Source organism: Narcine bancroftii, unplaced genomic scaffold (assembly GCF_036971445.1).
Source record: "Narcine bancroftii isolate sNarBan1 unplaced genomic scaffold, sNarBan1.hap1 Scaffold_289, whole genome shotgun sequence".
Taxonomy (NCBI): domain Eukaryota; kingdom Metazoa; phylum Chordata; class Chondrichthyes; order Torpediniformes; family Narcinidae; genus Narcine; species Narcine bancroftii.
Genome location: NW_027212024.1, coordinates 47,751 through 71,743, shown reverse-complemented (window position 1 = coordinate 71,743; position 23,993 = coordinate 47,751). Strand labels below are relative to the sequence as shown.

Genomic DNA, 23,993 nt, shown 5'->3' with positions numbered 1-23,993 from the left:
CCAATGTCTTGTACAACTTTACCATAACGTCCCAGCTCCTGTACTCAATACTTTGATTTATAAAGGCCAAGATGCCAAAACCTCTCTCTCCAACCTGAGACGCCACTTTCTGGGAATTATGTCTGTATTTCCAGATCCCTCTGTTTTGCCGAACTCCTCGGCCCGACCATTCACTGTGTACGTCTGACGTTGGTTTGTCCTTCCAAAGTGGATGACTACACAGTTGCCAACATTGTATCCCATTCCATACCAGGGGGAAATAGAGGGTTACAGGTGTAAGGGAGGGGTACGCGAGGGTGAGGTAGTTCTACCCAACCCTCACAAATACCTCCATCATTCAGGCCACCTGCAAACTGATCCTCACCTATCCACCCGTGGTGGGGGGGGGGGAGGATCACAGGGCGAGAGGGCAGCTTTGATCCCTGTGGGACACCAGCCACAGACATCCCATCTTGCCAACGAACCTCTGACCAACTCTGAAAGCCCAGAATACGGGGGGATGCAGTTCCTGGTTGAAGGGGGCTCTGACGTTCAAGCAGCCATCTTCTTGCAGAGGTCCTGGAGATCAAAAGGGGACAAAACCCCCACTCCCCACCAAGAAGGATTCACCGATGCTGGTCAGTGCTGTCACTGTTCATATCTCACGGACCCCCACAGCATCCAGGCCAGCCTGTCATTGTCTCTATAAAGGAAGTGATGAAAATGGGGGGAATGGAGATGGGGATCGGAGGGGGTTACAGAGACAGGGAGGGGTATGGAGGGGGTTACAGAGATGGGGAGGGGTGTGGGGGACTGGAAGGGGGGGGTTACTGAGACGGAAGGGTGTAGGGGACCAGGGGGGATTACAGAGGCAGGGTGGGTACCAGAGTGAGGTTATAGAGACAGGAAGGGAATGAGACCATAGTGTGGGTTACAGAGATCAAGAGGATGCAGAGTACAGATATAGGGAGGTGTGTGGGGATAGAGGGTGGTGATGGGAGATCGAGTGAGTTGTGGGGTACTGGAGGGGGTTGCAGGGATTAATGTCAGGCTGGGGGAGAGGAGTCACTGGGAGGGGGGGTAAACATCAGTGACCCCGTGGATGGGGGGTGGGGGGGGGAGAAGAGGGCTCAGTGAGGGAGGGGGGAATTAATGTTAGTTACCCTAGAGGCTGGATTTGGCTGGATTACAGAGACTGGGAGGGGTGTAGGGGACCAGTGGGGTTTACAGAGACTGAGGGGTGTAGGGAATAGGAGGGGTGTGGAGGGTTACGGAGAGTAGGAGGGATGTGGGGAACAGAAATGGGGGGATTAGCGTCAGAGAACTTGGAAGGGGGGGTGGGGGGAGAGAGAGGCTGCTGAGGGAAAGGTTGACATACGTGGCTCCTCTCTGTATTTGGACCCAGGCCCACCTTTGCCAGACCCCATTAAACGGTCAAAGATCGTTGCTGCCTCTGGTGTTAAATCTTGTCCTTTATTTACATGGCAGTCGAGACAGACAGCGGCCATGACCAGCTCCATTGTGCTTGCTTCCCGCGGGACAGTCCTGCTGATGAATCCCTGTCCCAGGCGCGCAAGCTCACGGACCCAGCGGCCTTGTCCTGGGTATCCTGACCCTGATCGGCAGCTCTGCCATGCCGGGGGGTCCGGGGGGTGGGCTGGGGGAGTGCATCAAAGAGCACCAGTCTCTACCTCTTGTTGACATCCCCCACCTCCGTTGTGAGGGAGGGAGAGGTCGGGGAGAGGGGGCGAGGGAGGGTGTTTGAGAGTGGAGGGGAGAGGGGGTGGGGGAGCGGGGAGAGGGGGATGGGAGGTTAGAGGGTCGTGGGGGTGAGGTGGTAGGGGAAAGCTGAGTGGAGACTGGTTGGGGGAGCAGAGAGGGGTGGGACAGAGGGTGAGATAGGTTGGAGGAGAGGGCTGGGCGAGGGGATGGGGTGCAGGGTGATGTAGGTGAGGGAAAGGTGGTAGGGGTGTTAGAGAGGGGTTGGGTGAGAGGGGGTTTGGAGAGGATGGGGAGAGCTGGGTGGGTAAGGGGGTGGGGGAGAAGGGGTTTTGGAGAGGGAGTTGGAGAGAAGGCCGGGACGGAGGAGAGTGGAAGGCAAGGGAAAGGGAGAGGAGGAAGGGAATGGAATGGAGGGAAGTGGAGATAAGGGAGGAGTCCAGGATGGAAGTGAGGGAAGGAGGAGAGGAGCAGAGGGATGTGAGGCAAGGAGAGAGGAGGGGAGTGGAGAGGAGGGGGGGGTCGCTCCCTCACTCGCTGTCCGACTCCTCACTGATCAGGCCCTTTAGGTTGGCCCAGGCTGTCAGTTTGCGGGGGACATCTCCCTCAGAGTCAGACCCCAGCGCCCGTCGATAGGGGTCCAGAGCCTGGGATCCCCAGGTAGGGCCACAGCGTCGACGAGGTCGGCCTGCAGGAGAGACAGCGATCAGTCCTGACCATTCCCTCCCCTCTCCTCCACTCCCAACTATCCCTCCTAACCCCCTCCCTGTCCCCTGTACCTGTCCCCCCTTCCCTCCCCTCTTCCCATATCTCCCTTCCCTGGCCCCTCCCCCCACTCCTCCCCCTTTCCCAGTCCCCCCACTCCTCCCCCTTTCCCAGTCCCCCCCTCCCTGTCCTCCATCTTCCCCTCCCTGTCCTCCATCTTCCCCTCCCTCCCTGACCTCCCATATCTCTTTCCCTGCCAGACCCTTCCCAATCTCCAACCCCACACCTTATCCTCCCCTCCCTATTCCATCCCCAATCCTGTCCATTTCTCCTCACCCCTTCCTCTCTCCTCGGAGGTCTCCCCTCTCTTCCCAGGGGTTTCCCCTCTGACCCGGTGTCACCCTCTCTCCGGGGGTTTCCCCTCTGATCCTGTGTCACCTTCCCCCAGGGTATTCCCCTCTGACCCTGTGTTACCCTCTCCCTGGGGGTTTCCCCCACTGTCCCTGTGTCACCCTCTCTCCCCGGAGGTCTACCCTCTCTCCCCAGGGGTTTCCCCTCTGACCCTGTATCACCCTGACCCCGGAGGCCTCCCCTCTGACCCTGGGGGTTTCCCTCTCTCCCTGAGTATCCACCTTTCTCATCAAGGATCTCTCTCACACTCCCTGGGCATCTCGCCTCACAAGATTAGTCGAGAGTAGGGGGTGGAGGGGCTGCAGCTGAAGAGGGAAGATTACATACCCTCTGAGGGAATAATGTTACTGATGTCCAGCGAATCAAGCTCAGCCTGTTCCTCACGTTTAATCCTCACCACCTTACACTTCTCCAGGGTAGGGTTACCTGAGCAGGGGGAGAGGGACAGAGAAACAGGGATGGGGGTCAGAGAGTAATGTGGAGGAGGGGCAGAAGGGGGAAGGGAGGGAGAGAAACAGGGAGGAATGAGACCGACAGGGAGGGGAGAGAGTAATGGGGAGCAGAGAGAAAGGGGAGGAGGAGGAGGGGAGAGTAATGGGAAGGGAAGGGAGAGGGGAGAGAGGGACAGGGAGGGGAGAGTAATGGGGAACAGAGGAAGGGAAGAGGGAGGGGAGAGAAGAGAGTAGTGGGGAGCAGAGGAAAGGGGAGGGGAGAGAGTAGTGGGGAATAGGATTGGAAGGGGGAGGAGAGAGTAATGGGGAACAGGTTGGGAAGGGCAGAGGGACAGGGAGAGATTAATGGGGAACAAGAAGGGAAAGGGAGGGGGAAGAGAGAGTAATAGGGAAGGGGAGGTGAAAGAGGGAGGGGAGAGAGTAGTGGGGAACAGAGGAGGGGGAGGGGAGAGATTATTGGGGAACAGAGGAAGGGGAGGGGAGGGGGAGAGTAGTGGGGAACAGAGGAAGGGGAGGGGAGAGATTAAAGGGGAACAGGATGGGAATGGGGAGGGGAGAGGTGAGAAATGGGGAGAGAGGAAGGGAAGTGGGATGGGGTAATGGGGAACAAAGCGAAGGGGAGGGGAGAGAGGAAACGGGGAAAGTGGAACGGAGGGGAGAGGGGATGGAAGGGAGATAGGGAGGGTGTGAAAGAATTAGTTTAATATGGTTTAGAAAGGTTTAATGGATTAGCTGCTTGCAAGATGGTGGGAATATAATTACATTCTTAACATGACCTTGTCTGTGCCTTGGTGAGATAGTAGCTAACTCCCGTATAAGGCCATATACCTTGAGTAAAGGACACTCTGACATTTCCCAGACATTTATAGATACCACAGGGGAACATGTTATGGTTCTGTTGTTTTTTGCTGTTTTATACAGCATGGGATGACTTCACCAATGGGGAGATTTGAGAGAGAGGGAAGGGTGAATTGGAGAGATGGATGGTGGGGAGTTTGGAAAGAGGTCGGAAGGGAGAGTCAGATGGGGAGATTGGACGATGGGGAGATGGGGAATGGGGAAAGAGGGAGGCGGAGATCTGGGAGAGGGATGGGGGCGGGGGGCTGAGAGAGATTTGGGGAACAACAAGATCAGAGTCAAGGAGATTGGGAGGGAGAGAGATCGGGGAAAGGGTGAGAGATTGCAGAAGGTAGATCGGGGAGGGGAGAGGGAGATTGGGGAGAGTGAGATTGCAGGAGGTAGATCAGGGATAGGGAGTGGAGATCAGGGAGAGGGATGGGTATTGGGGAGAGGGTGAGAGATTGGGGAAAGGGGAGGAGATCGTAGGAGGTAGGTCGGGGAGAGGGAAGGAGAGGGAGGCAGATCGTGGGCAATCAGGGAGCTGAAAGGAGATCTAGGAAGGGGAGCAGGAACCACAAAGGTACAGATTATTGCGGAGTACAAGAGGGCCAGTGTAAAATGGGGTCTGGCGGCTGGGCTGTCCCTACACCATGAGCCATGGCTAGCTCTGGCAGAGGAAGGGAACCTCCGAGGGTTGGGGTGAGGGGCTTACCTTGTACCCCCAGATTGGCCAGCTCCTCGCGCAGGACCCTGACCTTGGACTTCTCAGAGTGACACTTCTCGAACAGCTTCTTGTAGTTCCGGCGCACACCACATGCGAGGAGGCAGCGTTTCAGACGCCTTACGGAGGGGTGCTCTTCCTTGGCTGGCTCCCGGTCACCACTCGACTGTTTCTGAAAGCAGACGTCTGCAGATTAGTACGGGTGGCCCTGGGACCATCCCTTCGGAATGAAGAGATGTCGGAGAGGTGAGAGGAGTAAAACATGAAAGTCTGCAGACACCGTTGTTGAGGTAAAAATACAATGCTGGAGAAATTCAGCAGGTCAAACAGTGCCCTTCATGGAGCAAAGATAAAGATACAGGGCGAACCTCTGTTATCAAATGCTCTGTGGTCTGGCAAGTTTACAATCTGCCACCATTAGTGCAAATTCCTTACAAACAGCGCAGGATTCTAACCCAGGTCTTGATCGTTGGCGCTATAAAGGTTGAATCTGCTGCAATCGGGACCAGGGTTCGAGTCCCACACTGCCTGATAGGAGTTTGTACTAACGGTGGCGGAGTCAACCCTGACAGCACCAGTGATTGGGACCAAGGTTCAAGTCCCGTGCAAGGTCGTGTTCGATGAATCTTGTTGAATTTTTTGAAGAGGTGACCAGAAAGGTTAATGAAGGTAGAGCAGTTGATGTGGTCTATTTGGATTTCAGTAAGGCTTTTGATAAAGTTCCGCATGGAAGGTTAGTGAAGAAGGTTCAATCTCTTGGGTTTAATATAGAGATAGTCAGATGGGTTCAGAGGTGGTTGGAAGATAGGCATGGTGGACGACTGTCTGTCAGGATGGAGACCAGTGATTGGTGTTGGGTCCCTGTTGTTCATCATTTATATTTAATGATTTGGATGACGGGGTGGTAAATTGGGTGAGTAAATATGCGGACGATACAAAAATAGGGGGAGTTGTGGATAGTGAGGAGGGTTTTCATGGACTACTGAAGGATTTGGACTGTTTGGAAAGGTAGCAGATGGAGTTTAATGTAGATAAGTGTAAAGTGCTTCATTTTGGGAAGAATAACCAAAATAGGACGTATGCAGTGAAGGGGAGGACATTGAGGAATGCAGAGGAACAGAGGGATCTTGGAGTAACGGTTCAGTGTTCCTTGAAGGTGGATTCCCATGTGGATAGGGTGGTGAAGAAGGCTTTTGGTATGCTGGCCTTTATAAATCATAGCATAGAATATAGGAGCTGGGAGGTGATGTTGAGATGGTTTAAGGCACACATGTCAAACTCAGGCCCACGGGCCAAATTTGGCCCGTGATATAATTATATTTGGCCCGCAAGATCATATCAAATATGTATTAGAGCTGGCCCGCTAGCCGCCGGGCCAGTATAGCGCATGCAGAGCTAATACTACAAATCCCAGAATGCTTTGCAAATGAGTTGGCGTCAGCCCACTAATCGCCCCCACCTCCTCTCTTTACTTTCATTAGCATCTGTGACCTGTCGCCCAACTCACGTGTAATAAACCCCTTACGGAAAATGGCCAAACGAATGACAGAAAACAGGGCCTTTCAAGACAGGTGGGAGGGAGACTATATGTTCATCATTTTAAAAGACAAACCTGTTTGTCATTGAAGCAAGTTGTTATTTTTTTGACTTGTTGGCTTGTGAAAAAAAATACATTTAAAAGGAGCTTAAAGGCTATAGAGAAATACTATTTATTTCTCATTTGTTAATGCTTCTTCTGGAAAGAGTTTAACCAAAACTATTATTAAACATTTATTTTAATAAGAAAAAGTTTAACATTACATATGTTGAAAGAAGAGAAAACATGCAGATGTTGTTGAAAATTTTCAATAAATATTTAGTTTGGCCCATGACTTAGTCCAAGTTTTTAATTTTGGCCCTCTGTGAATTTGAGTTTGACACTGGTGGTTTAAGGCATTGGTGAGGCCAAGTTTGGAGTAGTGTGCAGTTCTGGTCCCCAAATTATAGAAGGATATCAATAAGGTAGAGAGAGTTAATAATATTCTTATAAACTGAATAATCTCTTTCACTTACCAGTAATATTTCACTTTTTTCCCAATTAATTTTATATCCAGAAAGACATCCATATTGTATTAAACACTCCTTCAAGTGCAAAAGTGACTGAGCTGGGTTTATTAAATACACCAATACGTCATCAGCAAATAAATTAATTTTATACTCCTCGTCTTAAAACTTTCATACCCTATAATCTGTGTATTTTGTCTTATCAACTGTGCTAAAGGTTCAATCACTAACGCAAACAAAGCTGGTGATAAAGGACAACCTTGACGAGTTGATCGAGTTAACTTAAAGGGTTCCGAAATCAAACAATTCGTCAATACTCTAGCTACCGGTTTACTATATAGAGCCCTAATCCAACCAATAAAAAAAAGGACCAAACTTGAATTTCTCCAAAACTTAAACAAAAAGTTCCATTCAACTCTATCAAATGCCTTTTCTGCATCTAGAGATATCACCATCGGATGAAATATTGTTTAATAATGGAAAAAATTATGTATGTTTTGCGAGATAATTATATTTTTTTATTAATAAGTGGTTGTTATATTCAGAATATTTACATTGATTAGATCTTAATATGTATATTTAGTTTTTCTTTAATATTTTTTCTTTCTTTATGGCTCTCCTTAGGAGAGTTGGCTGAAGGGGGGGGCTTCTTTTCTTTTCTCTTTTTATATATAAAAAATAATATTCATGTTTATGGTTACTTGTTGTATATGTCATATATTATGTTTTTTTAATGAATAAATAAAGTTTAAAAAAAAATAAGGTAGAGAGAGTGCAGAGAAGGTTGACAAAAATGTTGCCTGGATTGCACTATCTAGAATACGGAGAAAGATTAAGCAGACTGCGACTTTATTCATTGGAGCGTAGAAGGTTGAGAGGGGATTTGATAGAGGTATTTAAAATTATGAAGGGAATAAATAGAGTAGACGTGTATAGGCTCTTCCCCCTGAGGGTAGGGGAGATTGGAACACGGGGTCATAAGTTAAGGGTTAGGGGGCAAAACTTTAGGAGTAATACAAGAGGATGCATCTTCACTTGGAGAGTGGTGGCTGAGTGGAATGACCTTCCAGAAGAGGTAGTTGCGGCAGGGTCAATCTTATCATTTAAGAGGAGGCAAAATGAGTACATGGATGGTAGGGGGTTGGAGGGTCATGGGCATGGGTAGGTGGAACTAGTGGAGTTTCATGTAAATTGGTGCGGACTAGAAGAGCCGATGTGGCCTGTTTCCGTACTGTAATTGTTTCTGGTCATATGGTTATGACAGCACCAGCGATCAGGACCAGGGTTCAAGTCCTGCGCTGTCTGTAGGGAGTTTGTACTAACATCCCGATTGCTAGCGCTGTAAAGGTGTTGCGCTGATAGGCTCACTGTGCTGCCCCACAGTATTATTTTCTGTAATAAGCTTTGTTCTACCTTTGATGTTTACATGGGGGGAGGGGGGGTCCTTGGGGGTCAGTTTTGTAGCATTTTCTGTGGCCCGGAAATGGCCAGGTCCCAACATCGCCAGATTAGAGAGGTTCAACCTGTACATACCATTTATAAATACTTCATCAATCCAAGTATTGAGTATCGGAGTTGGGACATTATGTTGAAGTTGTATAAGACATGGTGAGGCCTAATTTTGTACAGTTTTGGTCACCGAACTACAGGAAAGATATCAGTAAGATAGAAAGAGGGCAGAGAAGATTTACTAGGATGTTGCCCGGACTTCAGGAACTGAGTTACAGGGAAAGGTTCAACAGGTTAGGACTTTATTCTCTGGAATGTAGAAGAATGAGGGGAGATTTGATCGAGGTGTTTAAAATTCTGAGGGGGACAGACAGTAAATGTAGGTTGGCTTTTTCCACTGAGGGTGGGTGAGATCCAAACCAGAGGACACGGATTAAGGGTGAAAGGGGAAAGGTTTTAGGGGTAGTTCTTCACACAGAGAGCGGAGGGGATGTGGAACAAACTGAAGTATTGAATGCGGGCTCAATTTTAACATTTAAGAAGAATTTGGACAGGTACATGGATGGGAGAGGTACGGAGGGCAACGGACAGGGTGCAGTCAGTGGAACCAAGTGGAATAATGGTTCGGCACAGACTGGAAAGGCCGAAAGGGTCTGTTTTCAGTGGTGTGATGTTCTATGGTTCTGTACATGCATGTAAAATTTGAGTTTTTTGGACCAATTTTTGGGGTCAAATTTGGGGGTGGTGGAGGGGTCAAATTTTACACAGGTCATGTCTTTGACCGCAGTAGGTGCCTGTCGTTCAAGGTGTCGGAAGCTCGGATGGATGGGACTGGGTGGTAAGTCTACGTTTGGGGCATCGGGAGCTCTGGTGGATGTGCGGCCAGGGTGAGATTCCGTGTTTTGAATGTCAAGAGCTCTGGTAGGCAGACGGCCAGGGTATGGGTCTGTATTTTGGACATCAGGACCTCTGGTGGGCGGGAAGTTGGGGCAAGGTTCAGGATCGGGGAATCAGGAAGTCTGGTGGGTGGGCAGCTTGGGTGAGGGTCCGTGATTTGGATGTTCGGAGCTCTGGTGGGCGGGCAGCCAGGGCGAGGGTCCACCATCAGAGCATCAGGAGCTCTGGTGGGTGGGCAGCTGGGGTGAGGGTCTGAATTTTGGACGCCGGGAGCTCTGATGGGCAGGAAGCCGGGGGAAGGTCCAGGATTGGGGCATCAGGAGCGCTGATGAGCAGGAAGTTGGGGTGAAGGTCCAGGATTGAAGCATTGGGGGTTTGGGTGGGTGGGTGGCCAGGGTGAAGGATCAGGGTGTCAGGAGCTCCTCGGATAGGCGGGTAGTCAGGAGCTTGGTTGGGGCCAAAAATAGGGGGGTTGACTTTTACACGGGTTAGACAGTGGGGGTGGGGCGGGGGGGGGGTGTTGGCTGTTGCATGGGATCAACTATTACACAAGTATATACGTAAACAACATTTTGGGCTTGAGTCCTTAGAATCATAGAACACTACAGCACAGAAACAGTGGATGATGTGTATTTGGACTTTCAAAAGGCCTTCTACAAGGAGCTGCCCATGAGGCTGCTGAACAAGATGAGAGCCCACGGTTTTACAGCAAGGATACTAGCATGGGTAGGGAATTGGCTGTTCGGCAGGACACAAAAGCCCCTTTCCCACTGGTGCCCTGTCCCAGGAATTAACTGGGACAGGGTCCAGTGGGAAAAGGAATGCTATCCAAACGCTGGTGTCAAATGATGTACTATCACGCCAGGGATTAAGCGCCTCTACGCCTGTCAGCCTGCTTGCTGATACCGCTGTGCTGATGAAGCCGGTGGAATGGGCAACAGAAAATCACCCCGTTTCCATTGAAAGAGGAATGCTCCGATCCCCCAAGGATGAGTTGTGTCCCAGTTAAGGGTGGGCCCAGTGGAAAGGGCTTCTTATCCTGGGACACTGTACAGCCAATTAACTGGGAAGCCAGTAGAAAAAGGACTGGAGAGTGGGAATACAGGGATCGTTTTCTGGTCGGCCACTGATTACCAGTGGGTGTTCCACAAGCGTCAGAGTTGGGGGCCGCTTCTTTCGAGGTCTGGAATAGGTGGCTTTGCAAGTTCAATTTGCAGAACCTCATGGAGACATTTCGAATGCTGAACGACCGGGACAGAGTCGATGAGGCAAAGTTGTTTTACCACAGTAGGGGAGACTAGCACAACTTCAGGATAAAGCACAGATGCAGAGAAATTTCCTTCAGCCAGAGGGCCGCACGCACGTGGAACTTGTTGCCACAGGCGGCCGCGGAAGCGAGGTCATTGGGTAGAGACTTGATGAAGGCCAGGGAGTGGGGCCGAGTGGGAGGATGGATCAGCAGGGAGGACTCGATGGGCCAATGGGCCTCCTTCTATTCCTATCACAAGATAAAGGAATAGAAGCAGGTTGCTCGGCCATCGACTCTGCTCTGCAACTCCACCCTGAGCGAAACTGTTCTCACGTCTAGTTCCAATTTCTGGCCCTTTTCCCCATGTCCCTTGATCCCCTGACTAATTCGATACCGATCAATCTCCCCCCTTAAACTTTCCCAACGATCCAGCCTCCACGGCTGTATATGGCAACGAATTCCTCATATCCATGACATTCTGGCTAAAGAAATTTCTCCACTGTTTTAAATGGGCTCCTTCTCATTCTCACTCCTATCCTGGACTCATCTTGTGATCTTGTAGCATTCAATCTGGGGAACTGTGAAGCGGTGCACTTTGGAAGGTCGGAGATGAGGATGGTCAATGGCAGGATTCTCAACAGTATGGAGCAACTTGTGGTCCAGATCATTTAACAATTGCAGCACAGAAACAGGCCAGTTCAACCCTTCTAGTCTATGTCGAATACCCTCTCCCCTCTAGTCCCTTTGATCGGCACTCGGCCCATCACCCTCTCGTCCATTGACCTAACCAACTTTTCCTTAAATATTAAAATATAACCCGCATCGACCACTTTCGCCAGAAGCTCATTTCCCACTCCCACCGTCTCCCTCATGTTACCCCTCAACTTTTCCCCCTTCAATCTCAATCCATGTCCTTTGGTTTGAATCTCCCCCACTCTCAATGGGAAAAGTCCTGTCCACGTTGACACTATCTGTCCCCCTCATCATTTTAAATACCTCTATCAAATCACCCCTCATCTTCTGTGCTCCAGGAAGTAAAGTCCTAGCCCAGTGGTTCTCAACCTTTTTCTTTCCACTCACATACCACTTTAAGTAATCCCTGTGCCATGTCCTCTGTGATTAGTAAGGGACTGCTTACGGTTTTAATTGTCCCTCATAGACTCGTGATGTGCACGGTTTCAGAACTCCAAAGGAAATGGACCAACGACCATTATTCTCAAGCCAAATATTTCAGTCACAATTGGGTCTAGAGCAGTGGTTCTTAACCTTCCCTTCCCACCCATAGGCCACCTTAAGCAATCCCTTACTGATCACAGAGCCCCGATGGCACAGGGATTACTTAAAGTGGTCTGAGGATGGAAAGAAAAAGGTCAAGAACCACTGTCTCAGCCTGTTTAACCTTTCCCTGTAACTCAAACTCTGAAACCCAGGCAACATTCTTGTAAATCTCCTCTGGCCTCTCTCAATCTTTCTGATATCCTTCTTGTAGTTCGGCGACCAGAACTGCACCCAATATTCCAAATTTAGCCTCACCGATGTCTTAAACGACATCAACATAACATCCCAACTCAGATACTCAATACTTTGATTTATAAAGGCGAAGATGCCAAAAGCTCTCTTTACAACCCTGACCACCAGCGACACCACCTTCAGGGAACAAGTATCTGAACTCCCAGATCTCCCTGCTCCTCCGCACTCCTCAGTGCCCGACCGTTTACTGTGTACATCCCTCCTTGGTTTGACCTTCCAAAATGCAAATGCCATTTAAATAATAATCTGATTTCCCATTTTCCCTTCAAAAGTGGATCACAAACACCAATATTGTACTCCATCTGCCAGACCCTTGCCCACTCACTTAACCTACCTACATCCCACTGCACTGGGGTTTCTCCACAGATGGCTTACCTTGGCACTGGGTTTGACCTTGGTCCTCGAATCTGTCCCACTGGCGCAGCCACCTCTCTCCCCTCCATCTTCATCGCCACTCGGCAGGGAATCCTCATCCCCGGAGCTGCCCCCCTCGCTCCTCGATCTGGCCGTGTCCTCACGCGACGAGCCTCCTCCTCCTCCACTCGACGGCCGCCAGGTTGGTGTTTTCTTCCACCCAGGCTCTTTTCCGCCCCCTTCTACCTCTCCGCTCGAGTCCGTCGCACTCTCGCTCGCCAGCCTCCTCTCCTCGCCTTTCTCCTGTGGCAGCTCCTCGCTGCTCGACGTCGCCCCTGATTCCTCGTCTTTCCCGCTGTCCCCCTCCGACTCCATGTCTTTCTTCGGCTTGCTCTTCGTCCAGCTCCCTCGAAATGTCCTCTTTGCTGCCCCCCTCACATTCTTCTTTCCCTTGCTCGCCTCTGAGTCCTCCTCGCTAACCACCTCTGCCACCTTCCGCTTGTTCTTTGACCATTGAAGACTCTCTTTCTCCGCGCTGGTCTCTTTTTTCCTCCCCTTGCCTCCTCCACCCTTCCCTTCCTCCTCAGATGCCATCTTCTTCTTCTTCTGGGAGGCGATCTTCCTCTCGGACCTTTGCAAGCACTGCTGTTTCGCTCCCATCACCGCCTTCTTCCCCTCTTCCTCCGACTCCTCGCTCAGCCCTGATCCTTCCTCGCTCTCGCCCTCTGAAACCACCTTCTTCTGGGAGCCTGGCTTGCTCTGAGGTCCTCGAGGGATCCTCTCCTTCTCTGCGCTGGTCTTCCTCTTCTTCCCTGCTCCCCTCTCCTCCTCCTCACGGGGCTTCTGCGACTCAAGCGCAGTGTTCGTCTGCTTCCCGCTACCTTTGCCTCTCACGGCCCTCGCACTCTTTTCCTCCTCGCTCTCCTCCCCCGACACTTCCTTCTTCTGGGAGCCTTCCTTGCATTGGGACCCTCGAAGACTCTTCCCTTCCCCTGCGGAGTCCTTCTTCCTCGCCTTTCCTGCTCTCCTCCTCGCAGATTCCTCCTCACTATCCTCCACTGGCACCACCTTCTTGGAATGGGGCCTCCTCGGGGTCCCTTGCACACCCTTCTTCTTCTTTGCTCCACCTGTCCCCCATACATTCTTCATCAGCTCTTCTTCACTCTCACTTGCCTCTGATTCATCCTCACTCTCCTCCTCCTCCAACACCTCCTTCTGGGAGAGGGACTTCCTCTGGGACTCTCGAAGACTCTTCCCTTCCCCTGAGGGGCCCTCCTTCTTCCTTGCTGTCCTCTTTACTGATTCCTCCTCACTATCCTCCTCCAACACCACCTCTATCTTCTTCTGGGAGAGGGGCCTCCTCGGGGTCCCTTGCACACCCTTCTTCTTCATTCCATTCATCCCCCTGACATTTTTCATCATCAGCTCTTCACTTTCACTCGCCTCCGATTCCTTCTCACTCTCCTCCTCCGACGCTGCTTCATCCCTTGGGGATAGGGGCTTCTTCTGGGACCCTCGAAGACTCTTCCCTTCCCCTGAGGGGCCCTCCTTCTTCCTTGCTGTCCTCTTTACTGATTCCTCCTCACTATCCTCCTCCGACACCACCTCCATCTTCTTCTGGGAGAGGGTCCTCCTTGGGGTCCCTTGCACACCCTTCTTCATTCCATTCGTCCCCCTCACATTTTTCATCATCAGTTCTTCACTCTCACTCGCCTCCGATTCCTTCTCACTCTCCTCCTCCGACACCGCTTCATCCCTTGGGGATAGGGGCTTCTTCTGAGACCCTTGACCGTGTCTGCCCTTGGAGATTGCCCCGTCGCGTTGATTCTCCTTCCCCTCGCTGCCCAGGTGGTCAGCGATCAAGAGCTGTTCTGTAGCAGGGTTCTCAGCCCCCCATCGTGGATTGTCCTCTGTGTCAGCCTCTGTGTCTCCGGACTCGGTCCCCAGCTCAGGGCAGACTGCCATCCCCTCCCCACAGAAGGCTGGCATCACTTGGTCACTCTCGGAAGCTGAAAGAGAGTTCTCACTTTGCGCTCCATCTCCCGCCCAGCTCCTAACTGGATTCTCTGCTTCGCTACCTGGAACAGGCAAAACTGGCAACTTGGCAGGAGAAGCAGGAATGGCACCAAAATGCAGGCACCAAAATCATGCTCCCTCTCTCTGTAACCCCCTCCAATTCCCTGCACCCCTCCCTGTCCCTGTAACCCCCTCCAGTCCTCTCCACCCCTCCCTGTCTCTGTAACTCCCTCCGGTTCCCTGCACTCCTCCCTGTCTCTGTAACCCACTCCGGTTCCCTGCACCTCTCCCTGTCTCTGTAACCACCTATGGTCCCCTACACTCCTCCCTGTCTCTGTAACTCACTCCGGTTCCCTGCACCTCTCCCTGTCTCTGTAACCACCTATGGTCCCCTACACCCCTCCCTGTCTTTGTACCCCCCTCCGGTCCCCTGAACACTTCTCTGTCTCTGTAACCCTCTCCGGTTCCCTGCACCCCTCCCTGTCTTTGTAACCCTCTCCGGTCCCCTAAACCCTTCAGTGTCTCTGTAACCCCCTCCGGTTCCCTGCACCCCTCCCTGTCTTTGTAACCCCCTCCAGTCCTCTAAACCCTTCCCTGTCTCTGTAAACCCCTCCGGTTCCCTGCATCCCTCCCTGTCTCTGTAATTCCCTCCGGTCCTCTCCACCCTCCCTTTCTCTGTAATCCCCTCCGGTTCCCTACACCCCTCCCTGTCTCTGTAACCCCCTCCAGTCCCCTACATCCCTCCCTGTCTCTGTAACCCCCTCCAGTCCCCGACACCCCTCCTTGTCTCTGTAACCCCCTCCGGTTCCCTACACCCCCCCCCCACACCAGTGTCTGTAACCATCTTCAGTCCCCTACACCCCTCCCTGACTAGACTCCTATGTATGCCAGTGGGGTTTTATGGTGGAGAGGGGGTATGGGTCTACCTGAGCTTTTCTTCTCTCTCCGTGTTCTCTTCTGCTGGGGTGAGGGGGTCTCGGTGCTTCCCCCACTGCTGTGTCTCTGCCGCTTCTCTCGCTCCCTGTTCTGTCTCAGAGCCTCTGCTTTCCTGATGAGGGGCTCGTCATCACTGGACTCACTGCTCTATGACACCAGAGCGGTGGGGGGGAAGGAGAGGAAAAGGAATCCATCACACACCCAGTGATGCATCTCATCCCCACCTGTCAAGAACTGGATCCCACCCATCCAACTCATCTTTTTGAAGGACCCGTGTAAGGTGTGTGTGTGTGTGTGTGTGTGTATGTATGTTCTGAACATGGGTATGTGTATGCATCTCTGTACGTGTGTGCGTGCGTGTGCCTGTCAGTATGTACGTGTTTGAGTGTGTCTACCTCTCCATATGTGTATGTGTGTGTCTAGATATGTGTGGGTGTGTGCATTTGCGTTTGTATATGTGTGTATATGAACGTGTGTGCATCTGTATGTGTGTGTGTGCGTGTGCATTTGTGTGTGTCTGTACCTGTATGCGTGTGTCTGTCTGGATGTGTGTGTGTGTGTGTGTGTGTGTGTGCGCGCGCGCGCGCAAGCGGCATGCCTGTCTCTTGGAGCTGCCCATTGGTGACCCCGGATCACTGCCAGCCTATCCACCATAGTGGAAGCAGCTGCCTCTCCCTCACCAGGTAGTCTAGGAGCAGCCTCTCCACCACCGCCCTCAGTTCCGCCTTCTCTTCGCTGCTCAGCGCCTCCCTTTTGAAGTGTGCCTGGTACCTCTGCTGCACGATGGAGTGGGTCAGCTTCCTGTTGACAGTGAGAATGAGTTTACACACACGTTCACTAACATTATACCACCAGACACAGGAGCAGAAATAGGCCAATCAGCCCTTCAAACCTTTCCCGCCATTCAATTCTCACACACAGCTCCACTGCCCGGCCTTCTCCCATAGAATATTACAGCACAGAAACAGGACCTTTTGGCCCTTCTAGTCTACACTGAACAATTTTTTGTCTAGTCCCACTGCTCTGCATCCAGTCCCTATCCCTCTTTACCTCTCCCATCCATGTACCTGTCCAAATTTGTCTTAAATGTTAAAATTGAGCCCACATTCACCACTTCAGCTCATTCCACACTCCCACTGCTCTCTGTGTGACGGTTTCCCTAAACCTTTCCCTTTCACCCTCAACCCGTGTCCTCTGGTTTAGATCTCACCCACCCTCAGTGGTAAAAGCCAATCTACATTTATAACCATAGAACAATTACAGCACGAAAACAGACCAATTTGGCCCTTCTAGTCCGCACTGATCCAAGAACCCTCCTCTAATCCCACTTACCAGCACTCTGCCCATATCCCTCCATCCCCCTCCCATCCATATACTTAACCAACTCTTTCTTAAATGACAAAATTGACCCTGCCTCTACCACCTTTCCCGGAAGCCCATTCCACACTCTCTGAGTAAAGAAGTTCCCCTTCATGTTACTCCTAAACCTTTGCCCGTCAACTCTCAACCCATGACCTCTTGTATCCATCTCTCCTACTCTCAATGGGAAAAACCTTTCCACATCAACTCTATCTATCCCTCTCATTATCTTAAACACCTCTATCAAATCCCCTCCCAGCCTTCTATGTTCCAAGGAATAAAGACCTAATTTGCTCAATCTTTCCTTGTATTCCAGATGCTGAAACCCAGGCAACATTTATCTAAATCTTCTCTGCACTCTCTCTATCTTGTTAATATCCTTCCTATAAATCGGTGACCAGAACTGCACACAGTACTCTAAATTTGGCCTCACCAATGCCTTGTACAGTTTCATTATTGCTTCCCAACTCCTATATTCTATGCAGATTTATAAAGGCAAGCATACTAAAGGCCTTCTTCACCACCCTGTCCACATGCACTCCTACCTTCAGGGAACAATGCACCGTTATTCCTAGATCTTTCTGCTCCACTGCATCCTTCAATGCCCTCCCATTTACCACATATGTATTGCTGTGATTATTCTTTCCAAAATGAAGCACCTCAAACTTATCAGCATTAAACTCCATCTGCCATCTTTCTGCCCACTCCTCTGCAATCCCTCTGCAATCTTTGAAAATCCTCTTCATCATCCACAATTCCCCCTATTTTATTATCATCTGCATATTTACTAATCCAATTTACCGCCCCATCCTCCAGATCATTAATATATATGACAAACAGCAACGGTCCCAATACCAAACCTTGAGGTACACCGCTTGTCACCGGCATCCATCCTGACAAACAATTATCTACTACTACTCTCTGGCACCTTCCTTCCAGCCATTTGACTATCTCCAAATTAATACCCAAGGACTTAGCCTTCCTAACTAACCTCCCATGCGGAACCTTATCGAAGGCCTTACTGAAGTCCATATAGACAACATCCACTGGTCTACCCTCATCAACATTCCTAGTCACCTCTTCAAAAAATTCAACAAGATTGGTTAAACACGACCTTCCATGCACAAATCCGTGTTGAGTGCCCCTGATCAGACCCTGTCCCTCCATATGCTTATATATACTATCTCTAAGAATGTTTTCCATCAATTTACCTGTGGTCTGACCACAGACGTCAAACTTACAGGCCGATAATTGCTAGGCTTGCTCCTCGAACCCTTTTTAAACAAAGGAACCACATGCGCAACACGCCAATCCTCTGGCACTATACCTGTCTCTAATGACATTTGAAAAATCACTGCCAGCGCCTCTGCTATTTCCTCACTAACTTCTCTCAAGGTCCAGGGGAAAATCCTGTCAGTACCTGGAGACATCCACCTTTATATGTTTCAAAAGCTCCAGTACTACCTCTTTCTTAAACACTATAGTCTTCATATATACCCCCTTTGCTTCCTTTACCCTGCACAGTTCAATATCCTTCTCCTCAGTAAATATTGAGGAAAAGAAATTGTTCCTCCCCCATCTATTTTGGCTCCACACACATTTGTCCTTTCTGATTCTCTATTGGACCAATTTTATCTCACTTTCCTTTTGCTATTTACATATTTGTAGAAACCCTTTGGATTTATTTCCACCCTGCTTGCTATACCTTCTTTTAGCTTTTCTAATTTCTTTCTTAAAATTCTTTTTAAATTGAATATAGTACTCATATTCGGAAAATTAAAACCCCCCACAAACACTACCCTGTGCTTATTACAAATATCTGCTATCTCCCTACTAATTTGTTCCTCTAATTCGTGTTCCCCATTCGGTGGTCTATAATACACCCTTATAATTGTAACTTCCCCTTTCCCATTCCTCAAATTCCACCCAAACAGCCTCCCTGGATGAGGCTAAGCACCTAAGCACCGCTGTAATATTTTCTCTAACAAGTAATGCAACCCCACCTCCTCTTGCTCGCTCCCCCCTGGTTCTATCACACCTAAAGCAACTAAATCCAGGAATATTTAGCTGCCAGTCACATCCCTCCTATAGCCATGTTTCACTAATCGCTACCATGTCATACTTCCAAGTGTCAATCCATACCTTCAGCTCATCCACCTTCCTTACAAGGCTCCTAGCATTAAAATATATGCATTTTAGAGATTTCCCACTTTTTACTTCCTGTTTGCCCCGATCTTTACCAACAGCTCTCTTATGATCTTTTGCAATTGTCCTCTGTCCATCTTCGTATAGAGCATCCCCCTTTTCTATCACCTGCCTTTCCCCCCTCAAACACTGTCTCCAAACTTTCTCTGATTGCACTCTAACCTTCTCCTTGCTGTTCTCCTTCATTTGGATCCCTCCCCCCAGCCATTCTAGTTTTAAGTCTCCTGAGTAACCCTAGCAAACATCCCCACCAGAATCCTGGTCCCCTGGGGTTCAAATGCAACCCGTCCTTTTTGTACAGGTCACACCTACCCCAAAAATGGTCCCAGTGATCCACAAACTTGAATCCCTGCCCTTTGCTCCACCCCTTCAGCCAATCGTTCCACCTCCATCTTGTTCTATCCCTGCTCTCACTGTCGCGTGGCAGAGGCAGTAATTCCGAGATTACTCCCTTTGTGGTCCTTTTTAACTCTCTACCTAACTCCCTGTACTCAATTTTCAGGACCTCTTCTCTATTCCTCCCTATGTCGTTGTTCCTCCCTACATGTACCACGACTTATGTCTCATCTCCCTCCCTCTTTAGGATGTCCTGGACTCGAGTAGCAACATCCTGGCACCAGGGAGGCAAACCACCATCCGGTTCTCCTTGCTCTGTCCACAGAATCCCCTGTCTGTATTCCTGACTATTGAGTCCCCTATGACTATTGCCCTCCTCTTCCTTTCCCTACCCTTCTGAGCCTCAGAGGCCGAACCAGTGCCAGAGGCACAGCCACTGACACTTTCCCCAGCTGGGTTGTTTCCCCCAACAGTACCCAGAGGAGTACTGTTGTTGAGGGCCACAGCCATAGGGGCCCTCTCTACCACCTTACTATTCCTCTTCCCTCTCCTAACCGTGACCTTCCTGTCCTCCTCCCATGGCCCTGGTGTGACCACCTGGCTGTAACTGCTATCTATGACGACCTCACTCTCCCTGACCAGAGCGAGGTCTACCCCCTAATAATTTTAAATACCTCGATCAAATCTCCCCTCATTCTTCTATGCGCCAAGGAATAAAGCCATAATCTGTTGAATCTTTCCCATGAAATTCAGTTCCTGAATTCCAGGCAACATCCAAGTAAATCTTCTCTGCCTTCTTTCTTTCTCATTGATAGCCTTCTTGTAGTTCGGTGACCAAAACTGCACACAATTTGGCCTCATCAAAGACTTGTACAACTTCACCATAACATCCTGTACTCAATACTTTGATTTATCAAGGCCAATGTGCCAAAAGCTCTCTTTACAACACTGTCCACCTGCTTCGCCACTTTCAGGGAATTGTGTATCTGTATCCCCAGAGCCCTCTGTTCTATCGCACCCCTCAGTGCCCGAAAATTTATCGTGGATGTCGTTTCTTGGTTTGTCCTTTCAAAATGCAACACCTCATATGTGTTTATCTAATGGGGGGGGGGGGGGGGTTTACATAACACGGTGTTTATGTAACGCGGTGAGGGGGTGGTCAACATAACGCAGAAGGTTAATGTAACACGGGAGGGATTAACATAACGCGGGTGAGGGTTTAACGTAACGCGGAGGCTTGACGTAACGCAGGAACTTGGCGTATCCCAGGGTTTACGTTCCACAGCTCGGGAAGGCGGCTGCTCCTGCGGGTGACCCGTAGCCAGGGTTCTCACGGTAGCTGTCGTCACTTGATGTCGCACCCCCTTCCCGCTCCGTGACGTTGCGTGGCGCGAGGCGGGCGATCCCCGGCGCTCACCCAAGGTCTTCCCTCATCAGCTCCGATACGAATTGCTGCATCCTCTCCGCCATGTTGTTTCCCGCCTTGGCGGCGCTGTCCAATCGCGACGCTTGGTGCTCGCCGTCCGCTGCGTGCCGCTGTCCAATGGCAGAGGCGCAGGGGTGGAGATCGACTGACATGCACCCACCCCGCCTCGGCGGCCATCTTGCTGAGGTCGATCGGTTGGGCTCATGACAGGACCTCCACTGGCTGCCATCTTCTTGAGGGCGTTTTGCCTGCAGTGTGGCGGCTGAGTGGAGACCGACCCTGCCCCAAGGGCTCCAGAATCCTTCGGCTGCTGTGTTTGGGTGCCATGTTGGAAAGGGCAGACGGGCGTCATGTTGATGAAGAAGGCGGCGATTCTCCTCATGTCCCCTCCTACCCCCTACCTCCCCCTCCTCACCTACTACCCACCTCCTCCTACCTCCCCTCCCCTCCTCTCCTACCCCACTCCCTTCTATCATACCTCGCCTTCTCCCCACCTCCACCTCTCCGACCTCCCCCTCCTCTCTTACCTCCCCCTCCTTCCTCTCCTAACCCACACCCTTCTCTCCTACCTCCCCTCCCTCCTTACTTACATCCCCTCCCTTCTTTCCTACCTCTCCTCCCTCCTCTCCTACCTCCCCTCCCCTCTCCTACCTCCGCCTCCCCTCTCCTACCTCCACCTCTCCTACCTCCCTTCCCTCTCCTACCCCACTCCCTTCCTACCTCCCCTTCCCTCTTCTCCCCAACTCCCCATCCTCTCCTATCTCCCTCCTATCCCTCCCTTCTCTCCTACTTTCCCCTCCCTACTCTTCCCACCTCCCTCTCCCTACCTCCACCTCCACTGATCCCCTGCCTCATGACTTTCTGGACGAGGCTCTTGTGAGGGACCTTGTCAAAATCCACATCTACCACCCGACCCTCATCAATTTCTTTTGTTACCTCCCCAAAAAGCTCAATTAGACTCATGAGGCACAACCTTCCCCTCACAAAGCCAGGCTGACTATCCTGGATTAGACTGCACTGCTCCAAATGCTCATAAAGAATGCTCATTAAGAATCCTCTCCAATAGTTTGCACCCCACGGACGTAAGACTCACTGGTCTATAATTCCCAGCATTCTCCCTATTACCTTTTTTAAACATTCTCCAATCCTCCGGCACCTCCCCTGCAGCCAAGGAGGACTCGAAGATCATATCTACTGCCCCAGCGATCTCTTCCCTCACTTCCCACAGCAGCCTGGGATATAATCGCATCTGACCCCGGGCACTTACCCATCTTGATGTTTTTAAGAAGATCCAACACTTCTTCTTTAATCTCCACACTCTCCAGCACACCACCCTGTTTAACTTTGACCTCACCCTGATCCAGGTCCTTTTCTCTGGTGAATACTGTGAGAGATGGGAAAATTGATCTAAAATTATGAACATGGAAGAAACTAAAGTTCATCAGTTAATGGCTGTAACCAGTACAAACAGGATAAGCTTGGGGGTTAGGATGCAGGAAAGCAGAGTCAGCACGATTAACATAAGAATCTTCTCGTCTTTGTGACAAGACCATAAGACTAAGAAAAGGAATGATAAGGTACAATAGAATGTAGGAAGTTGAGGTAGTCTGGATCAGATAAAGGTCTCCTAGCCCTGGACAGAAGTACCAAGTCCTACATATCTAATTAGCTAACCATACACAGATTTATACATATGAAATTAGCCAACCCTAGATAGAATGAGTCAACTCCGCATACCAAGAGATTGTAGCCCCGAGAATCAGGAAGGTGTGAATAAGGACAATGACATGATGGGACACCCACAGGATACCCCCTGGTCCTCCAAGTGTACTGAAACTGCACGTAGGCAGGAAGGATTACCTATGCCAAACCCATCCAGGGGGCAGAAGAATGTAAGGGGGAGGTCACTCTGATACTGAAATTGACTGTATAAAAGTTGGGTGAGCCCCAGTATGTGTGTGTATTCCCAGGGTAAGGGGAAGCACCCAACTTTGCATTGTTGTAGTAATAAATGTTCTTTGTTCTCAATTTTTGTCTCGAGCAATTTCTTTAAAGGTACTTTAATTTCTAACAAATGGGGGCTCGTCCGGGATCACACTCCCTCCACTGACAGAGTGCCCCGACGACGAGAGTAGGTGCACCCCGGCTGATTCAGCTGGACTCACGGGCGACGGGTGGCTGGTCAGTGGAAGAAGCGAGTGATATCCGAGAAGAGGCATTGAGAACAAACGACGGAAGGAAGTGCACTAGAGCATTACTACTGGAACTCGGTAAGAGTAATTTTACTTGTTTATAAGCATGGGAATAATGGGTAGCAAGGAGGAGAGTCCTGGTACAGGATGTGAACACCAGATAGCTATGTACAGCCCGCTTGGGTTGATGTTATCTGAGTGGGGCACAGGAAAGACCCGTGGTAAAGAAAAACTGACAATGGTCAGGTATTGTTGTATTGAATGGGTTAAATACCCGGTTTAAGGGAGCTCCGTGTACTGGCCAAAATTCGGATCCGAGGATGAATGGATGTGTCAAGCTTTGAACCTATGGCTCTATCAAAACCAGAAAGACAATGTTGAGAGCAGGGAATATGCAGCCTGCTGGCTCAAGGGACCCATTGAACAACTGGTTTTGAATGAGAAAGAATTAAGGGATAAGAGAGAGGAGGAACCTTTTGTCCCTGAATCACAGGGTTGGGATGTGTTACATTCCCTCCCTCCACCTTATGTTCCTCCTATGCCGGCTCCTATCTTTCCTTCCCCTCCTATTACCTACCCTTCTGCACCTCCCCCTCCTCCCCCACCACTAGAGAAGAAAGAGGAGAACCGGAGTGGTATGGTGACTCGCTCACAAAGCGCTCGATTACCACCTCCGTTAACAGTAGAGGTAGAACATTGTAATTCAGAACAGCGTGAGACCCCTCAGGAAGAAGTGGCAGAACCCTGCGATTCACTCCTCAGGGAACAGGAACACAAATCTAAGAAACCAGAAATTAGCTGGATGCGACCCCTGCGGGAGGTTCCCGTGGGAGAAGGTCCTGGGTTCGTAAATGTGCCCCTGACCAGCACCGAAGTACGTAATTTTAAGAAAGAATTAATCTCCCTGATAGAAGATCCCCAGGGATGTGCCGAACAGTTAGACCAATTTTTGGGACCAAATCTGTATACTTGGGAGGAATTAACATCCATCTTTAAGACTTTGTTTACCTTAGATGAGCGGGGAATGATCCGACAGGCAGGCATTAGAGCATGGGATAAGGAACACCAAGGGGGACACGAGGCGACCCCTGGAGAAGTCAAATTCCCCCTCACAAAACCTAATTGGGACAAAAATACCAGTGGTGGCCGCACACTGATGGAGGAATACAGGATT

At 50.4% G+C, this 23,993-nt stretch overlaps 1 protein-coding gene across 1 annotated transcript; it reads right to left on the bottom strand.

Annotated features, from left to right (window-relative positions):
* Window positions 1–1,433: 1,433 nt before the first annotated feature.
* LOC138750878 (HIRA-interacting protein 3-like) lies at window positions 1,434–20,698 on the bottom strand. Its single transcript, XM_069912990.1, has 7 exons — window positions 20,619–20,698; window positions 15,982–16,102; window positions 15,292–15,448; window positions 12,371–14,427; window positions 4,819–4,999; window positions 3,142–3,240; window positions 1,434–2,386 (listed from the first exon to the last, which is right to left on the bottom strand). The coding sequence occupies exons 1-7, from the start codon at window positions 20,669–20,671 to the stop codon at window positions 2,229–2,231; spliced, it is 2,826 nt and encodes a 941-aa protein (XP_069769091.1). The 5' UTR covers window positions 20,672–20,698; the 3' UTR covers window positions 1,434–2,228.
* Between the last annotated feature and the right edge of the window lie 3,295 nt (window positions 20,699–23,993).